We start from the raw sequence: 24889 nt of genomic DNA on the forward strand, positions 1-24889 counted from the left end.
CCCACTGTGATACCGTGCTGTCCCTCACCCTGATGGTGTTGACCTCACTGTGGGGAGTGATCCCACAGGTGGCATTAGTCTTCCAATAACTCTTTTCAATAACTGTTCCTCGTCACTGAACCGGGACAATGTGATGTTTTGAACATGAAGACTGAGACAATTGTGTCTGTGGATTGCCGGCCGCTGGAGTTTCAGAGCGGGATCACTGGACTGGGGGCTCAGTGTTGTCTCTGACACTGTATTTTCCCATTGAACCATGAGAACCCCAAACTATCCCAACTCTTAAACAGGAAAATCTGACTAAAAATACACATCACCCCCAATATCCAGAAAATCAACTAAAAAACATAGTGATGTGCAAGCAGCCCCAGGTTACTTACCCACCGCCATACAGAGGGTGAGAGTCAGAGCTGAGAGAGCTGAGCAAAACATTCCAAACAAAGTCCTTTTGCAAATGTACAATTCTATTCATTCTTCCTGTATTCTCGGGTCAGTGGTTCACAGGTAGCTCATTGTCACGCACTTCCCTGTGTTCAAGTTCAAGGTGGACCACAGAAAGGGAAGGTGAAGGGGTAATGGTCGGGTTAAAAGGTCTCGGGTGTTTACTCATTTGCGGACTCTCCGCGCAGAAGTAGTCTTCTTGCAGGAGACATATTTGCCAATTAGGGATCAGACGAGACTGAGGAAAGGGTGGGAGGGGCAGAGGTTCCATTCAAATTTTCATTCAAGGTTCAGAGGAGTTACGATCTCGATCAATAAGATGGCATTTACGGCGACTAGAATTAGATAAATAGAATTTTATAAGTCTCTATGAGATCCCTCCTCATTCGTCTGAACTCCAGCGAAAACAATCCTAACCTAATCAATCTCTCCTCATACGTCAGCCCTGCCATCCCTGGAATCAGGAGGGCAGCACGGTGGCGCAGTGGTTAGCACGTTGCCGAGGTCCCAGGTTCGATCCCGGCTCTGGAGTTTGCACATTCTCCCGGTGTTTGCGTGGGTTTCACCCCCACAACCCAAAGATGTGCAGGGTAGGTGGATTGGATACACAAAATTGCCCCTTTATTGGAAAAAATGAATTGGGTTCTCGAAATTTATTTTTAAAAAACACCATCAGAGTGAGGGGATGGAGACCATTGTCTATAGAATAAAATGGAGCCATTTCCACTGCTCAGTACTGACGAGCTCTCCGAGTATCTGTGGAGACGCAGGGTGAACCTTGCTGAAGTCTGCTGCTGGGGCTCCTGAATTATCATCCCCAAAACCACTTTAATGTCCCTCAGTAACCCAATCTGTTCCATGGGAATGAATCAGAGAATCACAGAAACATTCCCGACAGTGCAGGAGGAGGCCATTGGGCCCATTGAGTCTATACTGACCCTGTGAACGAGCCCCCCGCCAAGGCCCACTCCTCCACACTTAATTTTGTTTTTTAATCATCTTTATTGTCCCAAGTAGGCTTACGTTAACACTAGTCGCCACATTCCGGCGCCTGTCCGGGTACACAGAGGGAGAATTCAGAATGTCCAATTCACCAACAACACGTCTTTCGCGGCTTGTGGGAGGAAACCGGAGCACCCAGAGGAAACTCACGCAGACACGGGGAGAACGTGCAGACTCCGCACAGTCAGTGACCCAAGCAGGGAATCGAACCTGGGACCCTGGAGCTGTGAAGCAACAGTGCTAACCACTGTGCTGCCGTGCCGCCCAACATCTATCCCCATGTCACCATGTAAGCTTTTGAATAGTACGGGCAATTTAGCATGACCAATCCACCTACCCTGCACATCTTTAGACACTGAGGGACAATTTAGCATGGCCAGTCCACCTAACCTGCATAGCCTTGGACACTAAGGGGCAATTCAGCATGACCAATCCACCTAACCTGTGCATCTTTTCTCTGTGGAATGAAACCGGAGCACCCGGAGGAAACCCACGCAGACACGGGGAGAATGTACAAATTCCACACAGTCACCCAAGACTGGAATTGAACTTGTGTCCCTGGCGCTGTGAGACAGCCGTGCTGACCCGGGTCCCAGGCACTATGAGACAGCTGTGCTGACCCGGGTCCTTGGCACTATGAGACAGCCGTGCTGACCCGGGTCCATGGCACTGTGAGATAGCAGCTGACCCGGGTCCCTGGCACTGTGAGGCAGCATTGCTAACCCGGGTGACTGGCGCTGTGTGGCAGCAGTCATAACCTCAATGTCACCGTGCTGTCACACCTCTAGAAGTAAAAATAGGAAGTAATATTGAGACATCCCGCAATCATTCACAGCAACATCGAATAGAAGAGTGTGTGAAAGAAACAAGAATTGTGTGTTTGCAAAAGGACTTTGTTTGGAATGTTTTGCCCAGCTCTCTCTGCTCTGACTCTCACCCTCTGTATGGCGGTGGGTAAGTAACCTGGGGCTGCTTGCACATCGTTATGTTTTTGAGTTGATTTTCTGGTTATTGGGGGTGATGTGTGTTTTTAGTCAGATTTTCCTGTTTAAGAGTTGGGATAGTTTGGGGTTCTCATGGTTCAATGGGAAAATACAGCATCAGAGACAACACTGAGCCCCCAGCTCAGTGATCCCACTCTGAAACTCCAGCGGCCGGCAATCCACAGACACAATTGTCTCACTCTTCATGTTCAAAACATCGTTGGGCGGCACGGTGGCACAGTGGTTAGCACTGCTGCCTAGGGAGCTGAGGACCTGGGTTAAAACCCGGCCCCGGGTCACTGTCTGTGTGGAGTTTGCTCATTCTCCCTGTGTCTGCGTGGGTTTCACCCCCACAACTCAAAGATGTGCAGGGTAGGTGGATTGTCCATTCCAAATTGCTCCTTGGGTACTCTAAATTTAATTTAAAAATTAACAAAACCTCGTTAATTCTTTAATTCCCATTTCTCCTGATTTGCGTGATGATTTTCATTGGATTATTTTCCGTCCTGGAATGTTAAATGGAGGGAATTAATTTGCCAGCGGATTTCTTCCTCAAATCCACCATTCATAAACTGCTCCTGAATTATCATCCCAAAATCCTCCAGACCCCTTTCATGTCTGTGAGGAGCCTGATCCGTCTCATAGGAACAGTCACCCTATTGAAGCCTTTCCCCCAAACATGTGTGCCCCTATTTACTGCTGTCTGTGTGAATGGGAATGGGAGGTGTAGGGATTGCTGAGGGGGTCAGCACACTGAGGAGGATGTTTAATATACAGATGCTGAAGGCTGAAGTGACTCTGACACAACTCCAGGCATTTTTCTGCCTCAATGCTTCAGTCAGGAATTTTGTGAGCATGTTTCCTGATCTAATTAGTGTGAGTGATCCGAGCTTCCCAATGGGAATCCTGTGGTGATGTTGAGGGGGATGTGAAGAGGTCCCACTCGGTGCCTCAGCAGAGTTGAGAATCTCAGAAAGCCACCTTGGAATGTTCTGCCCACCAGAGGGTCAGAACCCTGCCCCTTGCGTTGAGGCTCCTGAATCCAGTCCCTTGCGTTGAGGCTCCTGAATCCAGTAACGTTGCCGTAGGCTGCAGGGGGCGTTGGGAACTCAAAGGGGTCAGAAATTCTCGAGATCCAGTTTGATTGTTGGACGATCGTTGGGTCAGGAGATCAGTTTACCCAGCGTGCGCAATGGGAGATCATTATTTTATCAATTTTCATAGACTTTTGGATTTTATCTTTCTCAGCTTCTGATAGGATCCTTGATGTGAAACCACAAGAAGCCAGGAAAGAGAGTGAAGTCAGACAGGAAATGACATCCAACAATGTGATTAGAAATCTCAATTAAAATAAAATTAAGAGAAATGTTGCACTTAAGAAAGGAAATATAACATGTCCTGGGAATTATAGACAATTTGGTATCACATAAGTTGTATGAAACATAATGAAATTACCACTAAAAAAATTTAGACTCTTAAAAACAAAGAGAAGAATGAATAGTCAAAATGGACTTGAAATGGACGTGTCATTCTTGACCAAATCAATTCATAGACTCAGAGAATCCCCACAGTGCAGAAGGAGGCCATTCAGCCCATCCAGCCTGCACCGACCCTCTGAAAGAGCACATGACACAGGGTCAGGCCCCCACCCTATCCCCGTAACCGAACACTAAGGGGCAATTTTCCATGGCCAATCTATTTAACCTGTATATCTTTATACTGTGGGAGGAAACCGGAGCACCCGGAGGAAACCAAACAGACACGGGGAGATGATGCAAACTCCATACAGACAGTCACCCGAGGCCAAAATTGAACCTGGGTCCCTGGTGCTGTGAGGCAGTAGTGCTAACCTCTGTGTTACCATGCCACTGAACAGAATTCTTTGAAGAGCTAACTAAGAGAGTAGACATAGGTAAACTTGTAGATGTTATATATTTAGATTTCCTTTGATAAGGTAATAAACAAATAAATGAGAGAAGACGGGAATTGGAGCTCTACAATGTTCTGTGCTGGGATGACTCTTGTTTACCATTTATATCAATAATTTAAACTTGGACCACGCTTAACAGAGGAAACTGCACTGCTCCTGGCTGAATACATTCTGTTCCTGGCTCTAAGGCCTGCAAGCAGCCATTCATAACTCCAGCACACATTTGGTCAATCTGACCAACCTCCAGGACATCGTTCTATCCCTCAAATCCTCCCCACTGTGTCCATCTTGGCTCAGTTCAAATCCCACTTGAGACGCGAGGCTTTGAGCACAAAATGCTGGGCTGACATTATTGGTCAGTACAGTGCGATGTGAGACAGTGAAGTTCAGGGTGTGGATAAAGCAACTGGGCTACAAGTTACTGATGACAATGCACAATATTAATTCCTGATCTACACGGGATTTTATAATAACTTGTGTTTCAGCTTCTATTTTGTATTTTCTTATTTGTTCTGATCTTCAGTTATTTTCTGTTCACAGGTCATGTGACAGGGGCGGTTCTTATTCAATCTCCTCAAATTGTGAAAGTGCCTGAGGGTGAAACAGTGACGTTTCTGTGTGACTTACAGAGCAAGAATGTAGGGCAGACTGTGGATTTATACAATGTACATTGGTACCGCTCACAAAGTCATGAATGGATATTGAGTCATGATGCAAATGGCGAGGTTTCCCGGGCGACAGGTCTGTCTGATCGGTTTCAGCCTTCCAGAGATGTTCCCGGTAACAGCTACATTCTGACAGTCAGAGATGTGAAGCTCGGTGACTCCACTCTCTATATCTGTGGGATTTGGGGGAAAATCTTTGGGAATGGAACCCGGCTGAATGTAACCAGTGAGTAATGTCGATGCTTTATTACTTTTGTTCCAAATAATGTTATTGCACAAAGACTGAGTTTAAAAACAGTGACTTGACCGCCCAGAACTTGAATCTTGATGAAAAGAGAGAGATGTTGCTGAAGTTTGATACAGATGAGAATGTGGAGGGAGGATCAGTAAGTTTGTGAAAGACACAAAGATTGAGCTGGTGGTTAATAGTGAGGAAGAAGGTTTCAGGTTGCAGGGGGCGGGGGGCTGGTAGAATGGGAACGGGTCTGTCGCCCGGCGCCGATCCCAGCGGGTTTCCCGATCTCAGCGGCCTCGAGCGCAGAATACCGGCCGATGTCCCCGTGGATTGTTCCTAAAATGAAGGAATTTGGGAAATTTGTAACGAGTGCATTCTCTAAATCTGCAGCGATCTCTTTTAGAATCACAGGGTGTGGGCCATCAGGTGTGTGAGATTTTCCAGCTTGCTCTCTTTGCCCTCCCCTCCCGGAGGTGGGAACTCTTCCTGAGCTTTGTTCCCTGCAGTCCTGGCCACACAGATTGGTGGCATCGACAACGATTTATTGAACTATTGAGCAGCTCAATGCTCACTTTCCAATCATCAATGAGAATTGCTGGAATGTGGACTAAAGAAACAAAGGTTTGTTCTTGAATTGAGCAACTCCTTCAGCTAATAGGACAAGGGCCACAAAATAGTTGCCCCACACTTTGAATGTGAGTGAGGAACACATTAACTGGCGGCTTCAGTGCGGCCGGGACAATGGGTGGAATCTTGTGGAGGTGATGGGAACTCAGCGGGTGGCTGGAGAGGCAGCAACACCCCCACATCATTTCTTTTTGGGAAGCTCCATTGGATTATGTGAGCATGAAGGGATTGACAGGTCAATAATGGGTCTGACCCTGTGATCGAGGACCCCCGAGTCTCTGATCGGAGGGTGGCACTTCTACGAAAAGCAGAAAGAAAGGCTGCAATTCTCTGGCCGTTGCGATTGCCGCCGGCAGCGCCCCCTCGCCCGGGGCTTTCCCTGTGGCGTGGCTTCAATGGGAAATCCCATTGACAAGCGGGAAGGCAGAATCGCGCTGCCTGGGAACAGCGCGCCACCGAGAAACACGCGGCTGGGAAAGCGGAGAATCAGCCCAGACTGCAACCTCAGCACCTGTTTATAAATTGTTGATATTTTTCTCTTAAAGGTAAGAAACCTCCAGTCCTTATCCAGCCTCTGAGTGTGGAACGTGTCCCAGAGGGTCAGACTGCACGGTTCCACTGCTCCATGCAGAACGCCGCAGTGAGATACACAAAAGTTTCTTGGTACCGGGAGCTGCCAGGGAAAGAGAGGGAGAGGATTTTAGCACTTGATGCAAAGAATTATGTAGACCGGGATTCAGGTTTCTCTGAGCGTTTCCAGCCTTCCAGACACATCGACTCCAACAGCTTCATCCTGACAATCAGCAACGTGCAGCCCAGTGACACTGCCGTCTATTACTGCTCAGTGTGGGGAGATATCAGTGGGAATGGAACACAGCTGAATGTAACCAGTAAGTACAGTTTCCATTATTCTCATTAATCTTCACACCACGTGTTCTGTCTTGTGGTTCTCAGAAGTCTCAAATGTTCACACTTTTTTGGACACAAAGCCCGCTTCTTGATACAGGTGATGGGGTGTCTCACTCACTGGCCTGAGATCCAGGGAGAGGCCCATGTTGCTTCCTTTGTGAAGGATCAGGCACATACATAGACAGCGGTGGGCCTTCCACATGGCCATGGTGCCTGAGACAGGGAGCTGCACATTGCAAACACCAGTCAAACCAGTGGCCCACAACAAGCTCAGGCTGAGGGACTCGGACCAAAGGTGATTGTGGGAGGGTTTGGGGTCATAGGTTGAGATTGTGGGAAGAGGGGTTAGCAACCTGGACAGGGTGGTAGCTCTTCACAGGCCCCCCTCCCCCTTCCTGATGTCATGGCAGCCAGTACTTAACAATGAGGAACTCCCCCAGGTCACCATTAGAAACACGGAGTGGGTTAGTTTTTATCCAAATGGGGAGTCCCCCTCCTGATGCTGGTGGTGGAATGCGGTCTTCAAATGGGTATTGGTACCAATTTAAGGATTTTGTTTGGATGGTGGGGGAGTGTCCGAGGAAGGGTGCTCTTCCAGAGGGTTTGTGCAGACTGGATGGGCTGAATGGCCTCTTTCTCCACTGCAGTGATTCTGTGGTTTTTTTTACAATTTCAAGTACCCAATTCATTTTTTCCAATTAAGGGCCAATTTGGCATGGCCAATCCACCTACCCTGCACATCTTTTGGTTGTGGGGGTGAAACCCACGCAGACACGGGGAGAATGTACAAACTCCACACGGACAGTGACCCAAAGCTGGGATCGCACCTGGGACCTCGGCGCCGTGAGGCACCAACGATTCTATTGTTAACTACCAGAGCTACTTTGTAAATCCAGATACTCTTTTAAGTTATGAATATTGCTTCTCCAAAGGTGCAGATGCCCCAGTGGTTATCCAGTCTCCTGCCCCAGAACCTATCAGACAGGGTCAGAGTGCACGGTTACAGTGCGTCCTGTATAACGCCGCTGTGACATACGCTGATGTTCATTGGTACCGACAACAACCAGCTTACATCGAGTGGATTTTAACAGATGAGATACTGAACAACACACGATGGGGTCCTGGCTTCTCCGAGCGTTTCCAGTCTTCTCGAAACATGTCCAGTAACAGCTTCATTCTGACAATCAGCAACATTCAGCTCAGTGACGCTGCCATCTACTATTGTGAAGTGAGGGGAGATATCGATTGGAATGGAACCCAGCTCACTGTAATAAGTAAGGACAAGTTACATTATCCAACTTCACAGACTCGAGCACATAATCTAGTGCAGGACATACTGATTGATGGATTTCTAGGTGCCAATGATATTGAGGGTTATGGGGATAGTGAGGGAAAATGGTGCTGAGGTCAACACTCAGCCATAGCCCAGTTGAATAATACAGAGGGCTCGAGGGGCTGAATGGCCTACTCCTGCTGCTCTGCTCTGACAAAGGGAATTGCCCACAATGTCCATACAGAGTGAACACACTGGAATTGAAGATGAAAGGGAAAAGGATATGTGAGGAGAGCTGTTGAACTGGTTGGGGATTGGCTGTTGGGGAAAGATCCCTTGGAAACAGCTCTGGGCTGGGAGTACGTGATGTTTGAATCAACCATCCAGGCAGTCTGGAAATGTATTGGACTGTGAAAAGCAGTTTCTGAAGGTCTTTGATTTTCACATTTGAGGGAAACGTGGTTTGAGAGATCATGTGGGATACTTTCAGTCAAGTTACAGCAGTTGTGCCTTGGTTAATATTAACTGGATTTTGATATTTAAACATATATTAGGGAGTATTGCCTGGAAGAATTTTATTTATGAGTCTGATCAATTAGGGAGTCTTTTGGGGGAAAATATTGTGAAATCAATTTTAACTATGTAATTGTGTGTGGTTAAATTTTCTTTTCTTCTCAATAAATCTTCGAGGTTTACATTTAAAAACTCCAAAATCGCCACTGGACTGCCCCTTTCTGGGAACACTGCTACTTACCATCAATGCAGTTCCTGGAACATTGTCTCAGGCACAGTGCTGCAGTACCTCTTTCAGTCACTGTAGTGCTGTGCATGGAGGGACTGGGACTTCTTTCCAAATGCGGACCCGAGTTAATTTGAGCAGGAAATGGCAGTGATGCTGTCGAGTCGTCCCCGCCAACTCTCCAAATGATGAGCAAGGAACTCTCACCTCCATAAAATCCAAGCCATACGGACCTTTACTGACAACTCCAGTTGTCCCAAAGTGCTTTACAACCAATTAAATCCTTTGTAAAGCTTGGGCCCTATTTAAATGTAGGAAATGTATCGGCCAATTTGTGCACTGCAAGCTCCCTAAATAACAATGTGATAATGGCCCGATAATCTCTTCTTTGTCGTGCTGAAGAATGAATATCACAAGTCGGAATAGTTTGTCTCAATTTGCTTCAGCAAAATGATTGAGAATTCGGAACAATTCTATCAGAGGATGATCAGACGAGACTTTAAACCAAGCCCTGGTCCGCTCTCTCTGGGAGATGCAGGAGGCCACATGACAGTAGCTTAAGAAGAGCAGGAGAGTTCACCCCAGTCAGTAACTCGAGGGAATAAACTAAACAAAACCCATCCCATTAGCTCCCTTTCAGCCTGGCACGCTGCCCATCACAGCCAACATTGGCAATGACCTGAATCAACACAATTACTCTGAACTTTAGTCCCAATCCCACTCACACATTTAAGTCACTTTTTTGAATGGGTTAATTCTCTTTGGAGGGTGTTCCATTAATCTAAAACTCTCTAAATTCTTCCTTGTTAATTTTGCAATCACAATCTTTTAGACAAACTCCATCTTGCTAACTGATGTGTCATTGACATTTCCTCTTCCAATATAGAGAACTTTACCTTCATCTCAGTCCCCATTGCTCTGCCTTTCCTCAACTCAACTCCTCCATGTTTAAAAACAAACTTCATCTTGTTTATACGGATCACCTGGTCACATTAGTGGTGTCGGTCACACAATACACACCACCTATCCAAAAGTCACTCCCCTACAGTGTAATGTTGGTGTGGACGGAGGAGGATACAGAACGGAACCCACTGGGGATCTGTTGGTGGTTTTCTTTCCATCTGTGGAACTTTGCTGCACTGTTACCAAGTCAGCCAGAATGGCCAGCAAGTGGTCAGTGTGCGATATAAGATTGGCCTGCCGCATTATCAATAAATCAAATTGATCTGAGTTTAAACTGACATTGTTATTCCAGGTGTCCAGCAGATAGAAATATCTGCTCAGTCTGAATTCCACCTGCTTTCATTTCTCTACTTTACCATTTCAAATGTCACCGACTGACGAGAATCTAATCCATTCCCCGTCCTTTAACCGTAAGCATGTGATTTCCTTTCACAGACCCGGCTGACGCTGAGAAGATGAAGCTTGTCTGGATCATTGTGGGAACTCTTACGGGATTTGCAGGACTTAGTTTGCTCATCGGATTCATACTGCTTCGGAAATAACAATCCCGTAATTTTGACAGAATAAGTCAGTTTCTCTCGGTTATTGTGTATAGTTTGTTTTGTTTGTTTATGGGATGTGGGCATTGTTGGCAAGATCAGCATTTATTGCCAATCTCTAATTTCCCTTGCGAGCAATTAACAGTCAACCCCATTGCTGAGGGTCTGATGTTACAATCCCAGACCAGACGAAAACAGTGGATGAGATACGGGACAGGAACCCCAATATTTGATCTTAATTTGGTAAAACTGTGATGAAATGACACCTCACTCCAGGAGTGATTTGGGGAAAAATAGGGATATGGTGTATTAAACAAACTTGACTACTGAGAGTATTAAATTATATTTTACATCACACCAGGAAATAGCTGACAATCGCCACGTAAACAATGCAAATCAATACAGTGAATACAGTAACCCTTAACTGCTATCTTTGTTCCCACTCAAACAATTAAAAATCCCATCTCAACTCTCATAAGAACATAAGAACTAGGAGCAGGAGTAGGCCATCTGGCCCCTCGAGCCTGCTCCACCATTCAATGAGATCATGGCTGATCTTTTGTGGACTCAGCTCCACTTTCCGGCCCGAACACCATAACCCTTAATCCCTTTATTCTTCAAAAAACTATCTATCTTTATCTTAAAAACATTTAATGAAGGAGCCTCTACTGCTTCACTGGGCAAGGAATTCCATAGATTCACAACACTTTGGGTGAAGAAGTTCCTCCTAAACTCAGTCCTGAATCTACTTCCCCTTATTTTGAGGCTATGCACCCTAGTTCTGCTTCCACCCGCCAGTGGAAACAACCTGCCCGCATCTATTCTATCTATTCCCTTCATAATCGTATCTGTTTCTATAAGATCCCCCCTCATCCTTCTAAATTCCAACGAGTACAGTCCCAGTCTACTCAACCTCTCCTCGTAATCCAACCCCTTCAGCTCTGGGATTTACCTCGTGAATCTCCTCTGCACACCCTCCAGTGCCAGTATGTCCTTTCTCAAGTAAGGAGACCAAAACTGAACACAATACTCCAGGTGTGACATCACTAACACCTTATACAATTGCAGCATAACCTCCCTCGTCTTAAACTCCATCCCTCTAGCAATGAAGGACAAAATTCCATTTGCCTCATTAATCACCTGTTGCACCTGAAAACCAACTTTCTGCGACTCATGCACTAGCACACCCAGGTTTCTCTGCACAGCAGCATGTTTTAATATTTTATCATATAAATAATAATCCCTTTTGCTGTTATTCCTACCAAAATGGATAACCTCACATTTGTCAACATTGTATTCCATCTGCCAGACCCTAGCCCATTCACTTAGCCTATCCAAATCCCTCTGCAGACTTCCAGTATCCTCTGCACTTTTTGCTTTACCACTTATCTTAGTGTCGTCTGCAAACGTGGACACATTGCCCTTGGTCCCCAACTCCAAATCATCAATGTAAATTGTGAACAGTTGTGGGCCCAACACTGATCCCTGAGGGACACCACTAGCTACTGATTGCCAACCAGAGAAACACCCATTAATCCCCACTCTTTGCTTTCTATTAATTAACCAATCCTCTATCCATGCTACTACTTTCCCCTTAATGCCATGCATCTTAAACTTATGCAACAACCTTTTGTGTGGCACCTTGTCAAAGGCTTTCTGGAAATCCAGAGATACCACATCCATTGGCTCCCCGTTATCTACCGCACTGTTAATGTCCTCAAAAAATTCCACTAAATTAGTTAGGCACGACCTGCCCCTTTATGAACCCATGCTGCGTCTGCCCAATGAGACAATTTCCATCCAGATGCCTCGCTATTTCTTCCTTGATGATAGATTCCAGCATCTTCCCTACTACCTAAGTTAAGCTCACTGGCCTATAATTACACAATTTCTGCCTACCTCCTTTTTTAAACAGTGGTGTCACGTTTGCTAATTTCCAATCCGCCGGGACCACCCCAGAGTCTAGTGAATTTTGGTAAATTATCACTAGTGCATTTGCAATTTCCCTAGCCATCTCTTTTAGCACTCTGGGATGCATTGCATCAGGGCCAGGAGACTTGTCTAACTTTAGCCCCATTAGCTTGCCCATCACTACCTCCTTAGTGATATCAATCCTCTCAAGGTCCTCACCTGTCATAGCCTCATTTCCATCAGTCACTGGCATGTTATTTGTGTCTTCCACTGTGAAGACCGACCCAAAAAACCTGTTCAGTTCCTCAGCCATTTCCTCATCTCCCATTATTAAATCTCCCTTCTCATCCTCTAAAGGACCAATATTTACCTTAGCCACTCTTTTTTGTTTTATGTATTTGTAGAAACTTTTACTATCTGTTTTTATATTCTGAGCAAGTTTACTCTCATAATCTATCTTACTCTTCTTTATAGCTTTTTTAGTAGCTTTCTGTTGCCCCCTAAAGATTTCCCAGTCCTCTAGTCTCCCACTGATCTTTGCTACTTTGTATGTTTTTTCCTTCAATTTGATACTCTCCCTTATTTCCTTAGATATCCACGGTCGATTTTCCCTCTTTTTACCGTCCTTCCATTTTGTTGGTATAAACCTTTGCTGGGCACTGTGAAAAATCAGTTGGAAGGTTCTCCACTGTTCCTCAACTGTTTCACCATAAAGTCTTTGCTCCCAGTCTACCTTAGCTAGTTCTTCTCTCATCCCATTGTAATCTCCTTTGTTTGAGCACAAAACACTAGTGCTTGATTTTACCTTCTCACCCTCCATCTGTATTTTAAATTCCACCATATTGTGATCGCTCCTCCCGAGAGGCTCCCTAACGATGAGATCCTGAATCAATCCTGTCTCATTACACAGGACCAGATCTAGGACCGCTTGTTCCCTCGTAGGTTCCATTGCATACTGTTCGAGGAAACTATCGCGGATACATTCTATAAACTCCTCCTCAAGGCTGCCTTGACCGACCTGGTTAAACCAATCAACATGTAGATTAAAATCCCCCATGATAACTGCTGTACCATTTCTACATGCATCTGTTATTTCTTTGTTTATTGCCTGCCCCACCATAATGTTACTATTTGGTGGCCTATAGATTACTCCTATCAGTGACTTTTTCGTCTTACTATTCCTGATTTCCACCCAAATGGATTCAACCTTATCCTCCATAGCACCGATGTCATCCCTTACTGTTGCCCGGATGTCATCCTTAAATAACAGAGCTACACCACCTCCGTTACCATCCACTCTGTCCCTCCGAAAAGTTTGATACCCTCGGATATTTAACTCCCAGTCGTGACCATCCTTTAACCATGTTTCAATGGCCACTAAATCATAGTCATTCACGATGATTTGCGCCATCAACTCATTTACCTTATTCCGAATACTACGAGCATTCAGGTAAAGTACACTTATGTTGGCTTTTTTTTCCCTCTGTTCTTAATCTTAACACCTCGATCAGTAACCTCTCCTAAGTTATATTTCCTCTTAACCTTTCTCCTAATTTTCCTGGTCATCGAACCCATATCTTCCTGTAACAACCTGCTGCGCCGCTTACCATTAATGTTTTCCCTTCCCGTTTTATTCCATTTAGTATTCCTGGTCCTATTCACTGAGCTCCCCTCAGTCACTGTACCTTGTACTGTCGCCCTTTTTGATTTTTGACTATGGCTTCTCTGCCTTACACTTTCCCCCTTATTGCCTTTTATTTCTGTCCCTGTTTTACTACCTTCCAACTTCCTGCATTGGTTCCCATCCCCCTGCCACATTAGTTTAAACTCTCCTCAACAGCTCTAGCAAACACCCCCCCTAGGACATCGGTTCCAATCCTGCCCAGGTGCAGACCGTCCGGTTTGTACTGGTCCCACCTCCCCCAGAATCGGTTCCAACGTCCCAGGAATTTGAATCCCTCCCTCTTGCACCATCTCTCGAGCCACGAATTCATCCTCTCTATCCTGACATTCCTACTCTGACTAGCTCGTGGCACTGGTAGCAATCCTGAGATTACTACCTTTGAGGTCCTACTCTTTAGTTTAACTCCTAGCTCCCTAAATTCAGCTTGTAGGACCTCGTCCCGTTTTTTACCTATATCGTTGGTGCCTATGTGCACCACGACAGCTGGCTGTTCACCTCCCCCCCCCCCCCCCCCCCCCCCCCCCAGAATGTCCTGCAGCCGCTCCGAGACAACCTTGACCCATGCACCAGGGAGGCAACATACCATCCTGGAGTCTCGATTGCGTCCGCAGAACCGCCTGTCTATTCCCCTTACAATTGAGTCCCCTATCACTATAGCCCTGCCATTCTTCTTCCTGCCCAGCTGCGCAGCAGAGCCAGCCACGGTGCCATGAACCTGGCTGCTGCTGCCTTCCCCTGGTGAGCCATCTCCCTCAACAGTATCCAAAGCGGTATATCTGTTTTGCAGGGAGATGACCGCAGAGGACACCTGCACTGCCTTCCTACTCTTGCTCTGTCTTTTGGTCACCCATTTACTATCTCCCTCAGTACTTTTCACCTGCGGTGTGACCAACTCGCTAAACGTGCTATCCACGACGTCCTCAGCATCGCGGATGCTCCAAAGTGAGTGCATCCGCAGCTCCAGAGCCGTCAAGCGTTCTAACAGGAGCTGCAACTGGACACACTTCATGCATGTGAAGGAGCCAGGGACAGTGGACGTGTCCCTGAGCTCCCACATCGCACACGAGGAGCATGACACGGGTCTGAGATCTCCTGCCATGTCTTAAACCTTTGGTTAACTTCAACAATTTCAATTTCCCCCCCAAAAAATTTAAATAAATAAACAATGAAGAAAAAAATAAATAAATATACCAATGAAAGAAACAGAAAAACAGAAACACTACTTACCAGTCACAAAAAGCACTTCCTCCCCACCCAGCTTTGAATTCCCACCTCGATTCAAATTCCCAAACTCACTCTTTGCTGCATCACTCTGGCTGTCTTCTCTGTCTCACTGGGAGAACTCACTGCCACATATCATGGATTCGGGAAAAGCAGCTGATTTCTGTCACTTTCTGTATAAACGGTGAAACATTCACTCAAAATGGACCCAAAACAGCAACGCTGCATAGAATGTTTTTAAACATATTCTTCCCTGGGATGTTGGTGTCACTGGCTGGGTCCAGCATTTATTCCCCGTCTGTAGTTACCCTGGGACTTAGTGCCTCGCTCGGCCATTTCAGAGGGTGTTTCAGAGTCAACCACATTGCTGTGGGCCTGGAGTCACATGCAGGCCAGACCGGGAAAAGGTGGCAGATTTCCTTCACGAATAAGTGAACCAGATGGATTTTCAAAATGATCAACAATGGTTTCATGGTGATCATTCGACACACACAAACATTCACAAACACACACACTCAGAAACACACACACACTCACACACACACACACACACACAGAAATACACATGTACACACACTCAGACAAACACACACACACTCACACACACACAGAAGCACATGTACACACACACAGACAAACACACACAAACACACTCACTCACAGAAACACACAGAAACACTGAGAAACACACACACTCATTCCCACAAACACACACAAATTCAGAAACACAGGCACACTCAGAAACACACACACACGCACTCACGGAAACCCACACACACTCAGAAACACACACACACGCACTCACAGAAACCCACACACACTCAGAAACACAAAAACAGACATTCACAGGAACATGGACTCAGAAATCATCCACTCATTCACAGAAACAGACACACACTCAGAAATCCTCACACACTCAGAAACACACTCACTCACGGAAACACACATATACAGACAAACACACTCTCACAGAAACACATAAATTGACACTCAGAAATAGATACACGCACACTCACTTCTAAAAACAAACACACACTCACAGAAACACATACACACACACAAATGACATACAAACACACTCACAAAAACATACACACCTTTCATCCTTAAAAAAAAAAGCTAATTAAATTGATGCACGATCAATGACCACTAAAGCGAGGTTGTAGTCCAACTGAAGGCTTTAATTAGCTAGATGTTTCCCCCAGCAGCTCAGGTACAGTATGAAGGCTGCTGGGGCGGCACTGGTTCTTATACCCCGCCTAGTAGGGCGGAGCTATCATACATTCTAACCAATAGAAAGCAGACAATTTCCACCAAGGTTGCTTTCGCCTATCAGGTACCGTAATACCTATAATACCACAGGAGTATAAAGTGGGAAAATGTGGAGTTGCTCATTTTGGAAGGGATAAAGAGTATTATTTAAATGTAAAATACTGCATAAAGCTGCAACACGAAGGGACATTGGGGGACTTGCGCACGAAACACAAAAAGCTAGCACACAGGGTCAGCGGGTAATCAGGAAGGGTAATGGAATGTTGGCCCTGATTTCACTGGGGTTAGAGTATAAGAGTTGGGAAGTCTTGCTGCAACTGTACGATGTTGTAATAAGCCACAGGAGGCAGGGGTTCCGTCACTACACCAGTATATATTTGCAATAACATATACAAGAGCAGCTCCAAACAGTGCTACTAGCATTCCAGTCAACCTAAGACAGCCTCACAAAGCCTACACAGGTGCTTATATGGGCCCCCTCAATGAGCTATCATTGAGGGAGCTCATACTCCAATTGCCAACCAATAATGCCAATTGGAGGTCATTACACCCCTCCCCCCCCCCCAAGGTCCAAGGAATTCCTGCCAGCTGGCATTCCTCTGAGCTTCTTCCTGCTCCTCCTGTCCGGGTCTGTCACCTCTGTGTCGTCCGCCGGGGCGTTCTCCGACATGGGTGGGGTGTCCCTTACAGGTGCCCGTCTTTTCCTTGATGACCTCCTTGGAAGTTGTACTTCCTCCTCCTCGGGGAGAGGTGTCGCGGCGGCCTCGTCGAACGTGTCCATCTCCGACTCTGACGCCTGGATGACGGGGTCTGGAGAAATTGCTCGGGGCTGGGGTGTGGGTATCTTTCCCGTCTGAGCTATCCCAGCTTGAGGCGGTCCTGCTTCGACGGCCTCCAGGTGTGGTTCCGCTGCCCTTATTTGGTCTCGGTGTTTCTTCAGCACCTTACCTTCTATTGAAACTTCATATGACATGGGCCCTGTTTGGGACTCAACCGTGCCTTTGACCCACGTTGGTCCATTCCTATAATTCTTGACCCAAACCGGTGTCCCCACCTGGAAATGTCTCTGCTGCTGACTATTATCATGCCCCCTGCGTTGGACCTCCTGTTGTTTCTCCACTTTCCCCGTTGAATTTGGGAAAAGGAGACTCAGTCTCGTTCGCAGCCACCTCCCCATTAAGAGTTCAGCTGGCGGTATGCCCGTTGTGGAATGCGGTGTTGTCCTGTAATCAAACAGCCAGTGGGAGAGCTTTGTGTCCATTGACGCTGCTGGCTGCTTCTTGAGTCCCGCTTTTAGTGTCTGGACCGCTCTCTCTGCCAGGCCGTTGGACGCTGGATGGTAAGGGGCCGTTTTGATGTGGCGGACTCCGTTTCCCTTTAGAAATTTTCCAAATTCCCCACTTGTGAATGCCGTTCCGTTGTCCGACACCACTACCTCCGGAAGTCCATGTGTTGCAAACGAGGCCCTGAGTTTTTCAATTGTCGATGCTGTGCTTGCCGCGTTACCCGGTGGACGTCCAACTATTTGGAGTGGGCGTCCACTATCACCCAAAACATTGAGCCCATTAATGGGCCTGTGTAGTCAATATGCAGGCGGGTCCCGGGTCTGCCTGGCCATTCCCACGGGTGCAATGGTGCAGCTGGTGGCACTCTTTGCCCCTGTTGGCACTCCTGGCACCGACGTACCAAGGCTGTTATGTCTGTGTCCAATCCTGGCCACCAAACGTAGCTTTGAGCGAGCATCTTCATTTTAGACACCCCTGGGTGTCCATGATGTAACTCGGTTAAGATTGCCCGACGGCCCTGAGCTGGGACTATTACCCGGGCTCCCCATAATAGGATACCGTCTTCTACGGTTATTTGGTCCCTTCTGCTCCAGTATGGGTGCATCTGGGGCTACACTGGTCTCTCCAGTTCCCCTGTTAGCAGTAAATGCTTCATCTTGGCTAAAACTGGGTCTTTTTGTGTCCACAACCGAATATGTTGTGCGTCCACTGGTAGGGTGTCCAAAAAATTTAGAGTAATGACTGTCTCCTCTACTTTCGGTATTAGCGGCGGGGTGTCGGGGAGGGGAAGTCTGCTCAAAGCATCTGCATTTGCTCCTCGCGTTCCCGGTCTGTGCTCCAGAACGTATCTATACGGTGCCAGTATATTGGATTCTAGCTGGTGCAATCGGGGGTATTGACTTGTCTTCTTTTAATAACCCTAATAACGGCTTATGGTCCGTCACTATGGTGAATTTCCGCCCGTACAGATACTGGTGACATTTTTTTACTGCAAATATCACCGCCAGTCCTTCCTTCTCGATTTGGGCGTACTTTCTCTCAGCCATCGCCAAGGTCCTCGAAGCATAGGCTATTGGCCGTTTTTCCCCATTCCTTCCTTGATGGGCTAAGACGGCTCCTACCCCGTAAGGTGATGCGTCACACGTGACCACCAACTCCTTGGGTCATAATGCTCGAGGACATTTTTGGATGGCAGCTGTTCCTTAATGTCCCTAAATGCTCGGTTTTGGCGGGCGGACCATTTCCATTCTTGTCCCTTTTTTAGTAGCTGGTGGAGGCGTTCTAGGATGTACGCCCTATTTTCAATAAATTTGCCATAATATGTTACCAATCCTAGAAATGATCGTAGCTCCTGGACTGTGGTGGGAGCTGGGGCTTCTTTTATTGCCAATGGGTGTAAGCCCGACTCGTCTACTTTATATCCCAGGTACGTCACTTGTGGGGACAGAAAAACACATGTTTCTCTTTTCAGCCGTACGCCTGCCTTTGCGAAACGCCTGAGCACTTCCTCCAGGTTCCTTAAGTGTTCCCTGTTTGTCCTACCCGTGATTAAGACATCGTCCAAATAAATCGCCACCTGCGGTAGTCCCTGCAGAATATTTTCCATCGTACGCTGGAATATAGCGCAGGCTGATGACACTCCGAAGGGTAGCCTAGTATAACGAAAAAGTCCCTTCAGGGTGTTGATCGTAGCGAACTTCTGGGAGTCCTTGTCCAGTTTTAACTACAGGGAGGCGTGGCTCATGTCCAGTTTCGTGAACAAAAGCCCACCTGCCAATTTGGCATATAGGTCGTCTATTTTCGGGATCGGGTATTTGTCCAGCAGTGCGTATTTGTTTACTGTCTGTTTGAAATCTCCACAGAGACGTATCGAGCCGCCTGGCTTCAAAATTGGTACCACCGGCGCTGCCCATTCCGAGAACTGTACTGGTCTGATAATGCCGTCGCGCCGTAACCTTTCTATTTCCACATCTACTTTCTTCCTTAATGCAAAAGGTACCGGCCTGGCCTCACAAAATTTCGGAAGGGCTTCTGGGTCCACGTGCAAAGTTGCTTTGGCGCCTATAATTTCCCCCAAACCTTCTTGGAAGACCTCTGGGTATTTTTGGAGTACTCCACTCAACTGCCCGCTTCCACTCTGGAAAATTTTCATCCAATCTAAGTTTAGGTCTTTCAGCCAGTTCTGTCCTACGAAGTTCAGTCCGGAGCCCTCTACTATCGTCAATGGTAATCTGAGCAATTGTTTGTCATATTCCACGGGTCCATGAGTCGTGACTAGAACTTCCAGGGGTTCCCCCATGTAGGTTTTAAGTTTTGTCGATGTTTTTGTTCGGGTTAGTGGCTGGAGTCCATCTTTGATTTTTTAAAATGCTGCCACTCCCATTACTGATACGGCCGCACCCGTGTCTATTTCCATTATTGTCGTCCGACCGTTCACCCGGGGGGTAATCTTAATAGGTTCTGCTTTCTTTGTCGCAATATTATAGAACTGTTCCCCTTCGGAGGAGGATGGGGCATCTAGGTTGTGTACTTCCCTGCGTCCCTACCTGCTATTCCTCTTTTGCCACCTCCTTCTAGGGTTTCTGTCACTGTTACCCCACTCTGTCTGAAACGGTCCTTCTCTGTTGGGGGAGCCTCAGCCGGTTGTTCCCTCTGTCTCCAGTTAGTCCTAGCAGACTTGGGGGCAGTTCTGGGGTTTTTCTTTGGCCCTCTGTTCCTCAGGCTTTTCCTGAGGGCGGCTATCTGGTAGCTGGACCCATTGTGGTAGTCCCTCTCCCAGGTATCTACCTCCATTGGCATGCCCTGTAGTTCCTGTGCCCCACTTGCTGCCTTTTCTAGGGACAGTGTGAGCTGTAACGCCCGCCTGCAGTCTAGCTGCGTTTCTGCCAACAGGCGATTCTGTATTTGGAGGTCATTTATGCCACACACTAACCGGTCCCGAAGCATTTCATTTAGCGTCGAGCCGAACTCACATTTTTCCGCCAGCCTTCTCAGGCGGGTCAAGAAATTTGTGACTGACTCTCTGTCTTCCCGCTTCGTTGTGTAGAATCTGTACCTACCCAAAATGAGGGGTGGTTTTGGGTCATAGTGCTCTTCCACCAATTTTGTTAATTCTTGGAAAGGTATCGTGTCCGGCGTATCGGGATAAGTTAGACGACGTATAATGGCGAAGGCTGAGGGTCCGCACGCCGACAGCAGTAGAACCTGTTTCCTTCCATCCTCCGTTATCTCATTGGCCTGGAAAAAGTAACACATTCTCTCCACATCCTGGGACCAGTCCTCAATAGTCGGGTCAAATGCATCCAACTTCCCAAAAAGAGGCATTTTTGAAAGAGCAAGCTTACCCTCCGAGTGCGGCAGCTGGTCTCCGCAAGGTTCTTTGTTTACCTCGTTTTTGCCAATTGGAGGTCATTCCAAAGGTACTGGTGAGACCACATCTGGAGAGCTGTGAACAGTTTTGCTCCCTTATTTAAGATAAGATATTATTCCATTGGAGGCAGTTCAGGGAAGGTTGACACGGGTTGGAGGGATTGTCTTTGCAGCAAAGGTTAATCTGGTTGTTGGGACGCTACTTGTTGGAAGTTGGAAGAATGAAAGGTGATCTCAGTGAATCTTATTCTGAATGGGCTTGACAAGGACAATGGTGAGAGGCTGTCCGCAGCCAGCACGCCAGCTTCCTGATCGCTGGGACCACACGCGGCCCGCTCCGTCAGGAACTCGGCCCATCGGAGGCGGAGCATCGCGGGTGGGCCGGCTGATGACATGGCAACGGCGTTCTGACTGCGCGCGGCATGCGTCCCGATGAAGCCGATTCGGAGGGGGAGGAGCATAGCGAGCCGGAGTCAAACCGGCGCCTGCCCCGATTCTGCCGATGGGAGTCATTCTCCGCCCAATCGCCATTCTCGATTTCAGCGTCGGGAAATTCCGGAAAATTCCGCCCATGGAATAGATTCTGTGGAAAAGGAGATGTATTTAAGCAGAGACAAGTGGTTACTCGGGAAGTGAATGGATCCAATGGGAAAGTGAAAATGAAAGCAAATTAATGCGGATGCTGGAATCTGAGACAAAAACAGGAAATACTGGACAATCTCAGCAGGTCTGGCAGCATCTGTGGAGAGAGAAGGGAGCGAACGTTTCCAGTCTGAGTGACTCTCTCCCAATGGGAAGCTTGTTGACCACAACAGCTGTTCCTGAAAAGTCTGATGATCTGATTGAACCACAATCATTAACGTGATACCAGGAAACAGAAATTGGCCGAGGTTTGAACACACACAAAAAAACAAATCCACACGGATATGAAAATGAAATGAAAATGAAATGAAAATCGCTTATTGTCACAAGTAGGCTTCAAATGACGTTACTGTGAAAAGCTCCTAGTCACCACATTCCGGCACCTGTTCGGGGAGGCTGGTACGGGAATATTGTATGGTACTGCTGTAATATATTTAGAGATTAATGAGTTTCATTTTGCAGAACCTGTCTTTCGCAGAATAAAAGTAAATCAAGTGCACGTTAAGAAAGGTGGTTTACGAACGGTGAGGGGTTAACTGTGTGGGTAGCAGGGCTGACAGAGTCGAGGGTTTATTAACCTCTGCCAGGGCCAGTGGAGGTGGGGGGCTGGTGTTCAGAGTCAGGGGCCTGTTGATTAAGTCATCAATACAAAATATAAACACACAAACCTGTTTCCCGAATCCCAGCCTGTCCACCACTCACACCAATGGGGATCAATTAGAATCATGAAAACTGCACTTACTGGTTACACTCAGCTGTGATCCATTCACACATATCTCCCCACACGGAGCAGTAATAGACGGCAGTGTCACTGGGCTGCACGTTGCTGATTGTCAGGATGAAGGTTTTATTGGACGTGTCTCGGGAAGGATGGAAACGCTCAGTGAAACCTGGACTCCGTTGTGTGTTGTTCTTTATATCATGTGTTAAAACCCTCTCCATATCTTTCCCTGACAGCTCCCGGTTCCAGTGAACATCGGTGTGTGTCACTGCGGCGTTCCGCATGGTGCAGTGTAACCGTGCAATGGTGATTTTGAAAAAAATGACCATTGATAAGCAGAGAAATAAAAACACTGAACAACATGAGGCCATTCATTTCCTGTTGACTCCATTATGGATCACCCCACTATTATATTCCTTTGCAAAACTGGACCCAATCTTGGACTGGATTGGATTTGTTTATTGTCACGTGTGCCGAGGTACAGTGAAACGTATTGTTCTGCTTACAGTCCAGACATATCATTCCGTACATGAAAAATACAAAGGCCATACATGTATTTGGAATGTATATAAATGATTTGGAGGAAAATGTAACTGGTCTGATTAGTAAGTTTGCAGATGACACAATGTTGGTGGAATTGCGGACAGCGATGAGGACCGGACCGTCAGAGGATACAGCAGGATATAGATTGGTTGGAGACTTGGGCGGAGAGATGGCAGATGGTGTTTAATCCAGACAAATGTGAGGTAATGCAGTTTGGAAGAACGAATACAGATGGGAAATATACAGTAAATGGCAGAATCCTTAAGAGTGTTGACAGGCTGAGAGATCTGGGTGTTCAGGTAGATAGGTCACTGAAAGGGGCAACGCAGGTGCAGAAGGTAGTCAAGAAGGCATACGGCATGCTTGCCTTCATTGGCCGTGGAATTGAGTTTAAAAATTGGCAAGCCGTGTTGCAGCTTTACAGAACCTTAGGTAGGCTGAACTGAGAGTCTGGTGTTCAATTCTGGTCGCCACACTACCATAAGGATGTGGAGGTTTGGAGCTGGTACAGAAGTGGTTTACCAGGATGTTGCCTGGTATGGAGGGCATTAGTTATGAGGAGAGGTTGGAGAAACTTTGTTTTATCTCATTGGAACGACATAGATTGAGGGGTGACCTGATAGAAGACTACAAGATTATGAGGGGCATGGACAGAGTGGATAGTCAGAAGCTTTTTCCCAGGGTGGAAGAGTCAATTACTAGGGGGCATAGGTTTAAGGTGCGAGGGGCAAGGTTTAAAGGAGATGTATGAGGCAGGTTTTTTTACACAGAGGGTGGTGGGAGCCTGGAACTCGCTGTTTGGGGAGGTAGTGAAAGCAGATACGATAGCGACTTTTAAGAGGCGTCTTGACAAATACATGAATTGGATTGGAAGAGAGGGATTTGGTCCCCGGAGCAGTGGGGGGATTTAGTTCAGATGGGCAGCATGGTCGGTGCAGGCTTGGAGGGCTGAAGGGCCTGCTCCTCTACTGTAATTTTCTTGTTCTATGTATAAATACGCAATGTAAATACATAGACTCAGGCATCGGGTGAAGCATACAGGAGGGCAGTACTACTCAGTAGTGAAGATGTGTGAAGCGGTCAGATCAGTCCATAAGAGAGTCGTTTAGGAGTCTGGTATGAGTGGGGAAGAAGCTGTCTTTGAATCTGTTAGTGAGTGTTCTCAGACTTTGCATCTCCTGCCCGATGGAAGAAGTTGGAAGAGTGAATAAGCGGGATGGGAGGGGTCTTTGATTATGCTCCCCGCTTTCCCAAGGCAGCGGGGGTCAATGGATGAGAAGCGGGTTCGCGTGTTGTTGAGGCACGTTGCCTGGTTCTTCTTTGACACCAGTATGATGATGGTCTTCTTGAAGCAGGTGGGAACCTTGGAACGGAGTAGGGAGAGGTTGAAGATGTTTGTGAATACATTAGTCCGTGCAGCATGTGACTGCATGACCAGGGACCCCGACCCAAACCGTCGCTTTCCGAGGGTTCACTTTCACGAAGCCCATCTGACTTCGGAAGCTGTGACGGTGGGTATGGGTGTGTCCGGGGCTGCTGGGGCTGTCGACAATGGTTAGAATCTATCATGGAATTTACCCATTGTAGCGCACAATGACTTACGAGAGACGAATAGAGATGAAGTCGATGAGGCTTTATTAAGCGTGACTTGTTCCCCGCAGTTCAGCAACAGTCTGGAGCTGCGGGGAGAACTCCTGGTTCTTATACTCCGCCTTCAGGGCAGAGCTAGAGATCAACAGCCAACCAGGACCTGGGATCTGTCAGCCAATGGCATCACACATGACCCCTAATGCATACTACCACATTCACCCCTTGTTAAAAATGAACCCGGCGGGGTGGTGCTTCGCATGGTGGTAGGGGTTTACAAGGCTGGTCCTGGGAGGAAAACTTTTGCATGTCATTACAGTGCCCTACACTTTGCCCTACACTGGGCT

At 47.1% G+C, this 24889-nt stretch overlaps 1 protein-coding gene across 1 annotated transcript; it reads left to right on the forward strand.

Moving 5' to 3' along the window:
- Positions 1–5537: 5537 nt before the first annotated feature.
- LOC140428525 (immunoglobulin kappa light chain-like) lies at positions 5538–10334 on the forward strand. The gene is made up of 4 exons (XM_072515087.1): positions 5538–5682; positions 6429–6773; positions 7725–8066; positions 10203–10334. The coding sequence occupies exons 1-4, from the start codon at positions 5574–5576 to the stop codon at positions 10307–10309; spliced, it is 903 nt and encodes a 300-aa protein (XP_072371188.1). The 5' UTR covers positions 5538–5573; the 3' UTR covers positions 10310–10334.
- The last annotated feature ends 14555 nt before the right edge of the window (positions 10335–24889 follow it).

The sequence above is a fragment of the Scyliorhinus torazame genome, chromosome 1, assembly GCF_047496885.1.
Source record: "Scyliorhinus torazame isolate Kashiwa2021f chromosome 1, sScyTor2.1, whole genome shotgun sequence".
NCBI classification, from domain to species: domain Eukaryota; kingdom Metazoa; phylum Chordata; class Chondrichthyes; order Carcharhiniformes; family Scyliorhinidae; genus Scyliorhinus; species Scyliorhinus torazame.

Bases quoted from the DNA above. Each gene is read 5' to 3' on its own strand.
- LOC140428525 (XM_072515087.1), top strand. From the start codon at position 5,574: ATGTCCCCGTGGATTGTTCCTAAAATGAAGGAATTTGGGAAATTTGTA. The intron at 5,683-6,428 runs GTGTGTGAGATT...TTTCTCTTAAAG, and splicing joins CACAGGGTGTGGGCCATCAG to GTAAGAAACCTCCAGTCCTT. The intron at 8,067-10,202 runs GTAAGGACAAGT...TTCCTTTCACAG, and splicing joins AACCCAGCTCACTGTAATAA to ACCCGGCTGACGCTGAGAAG.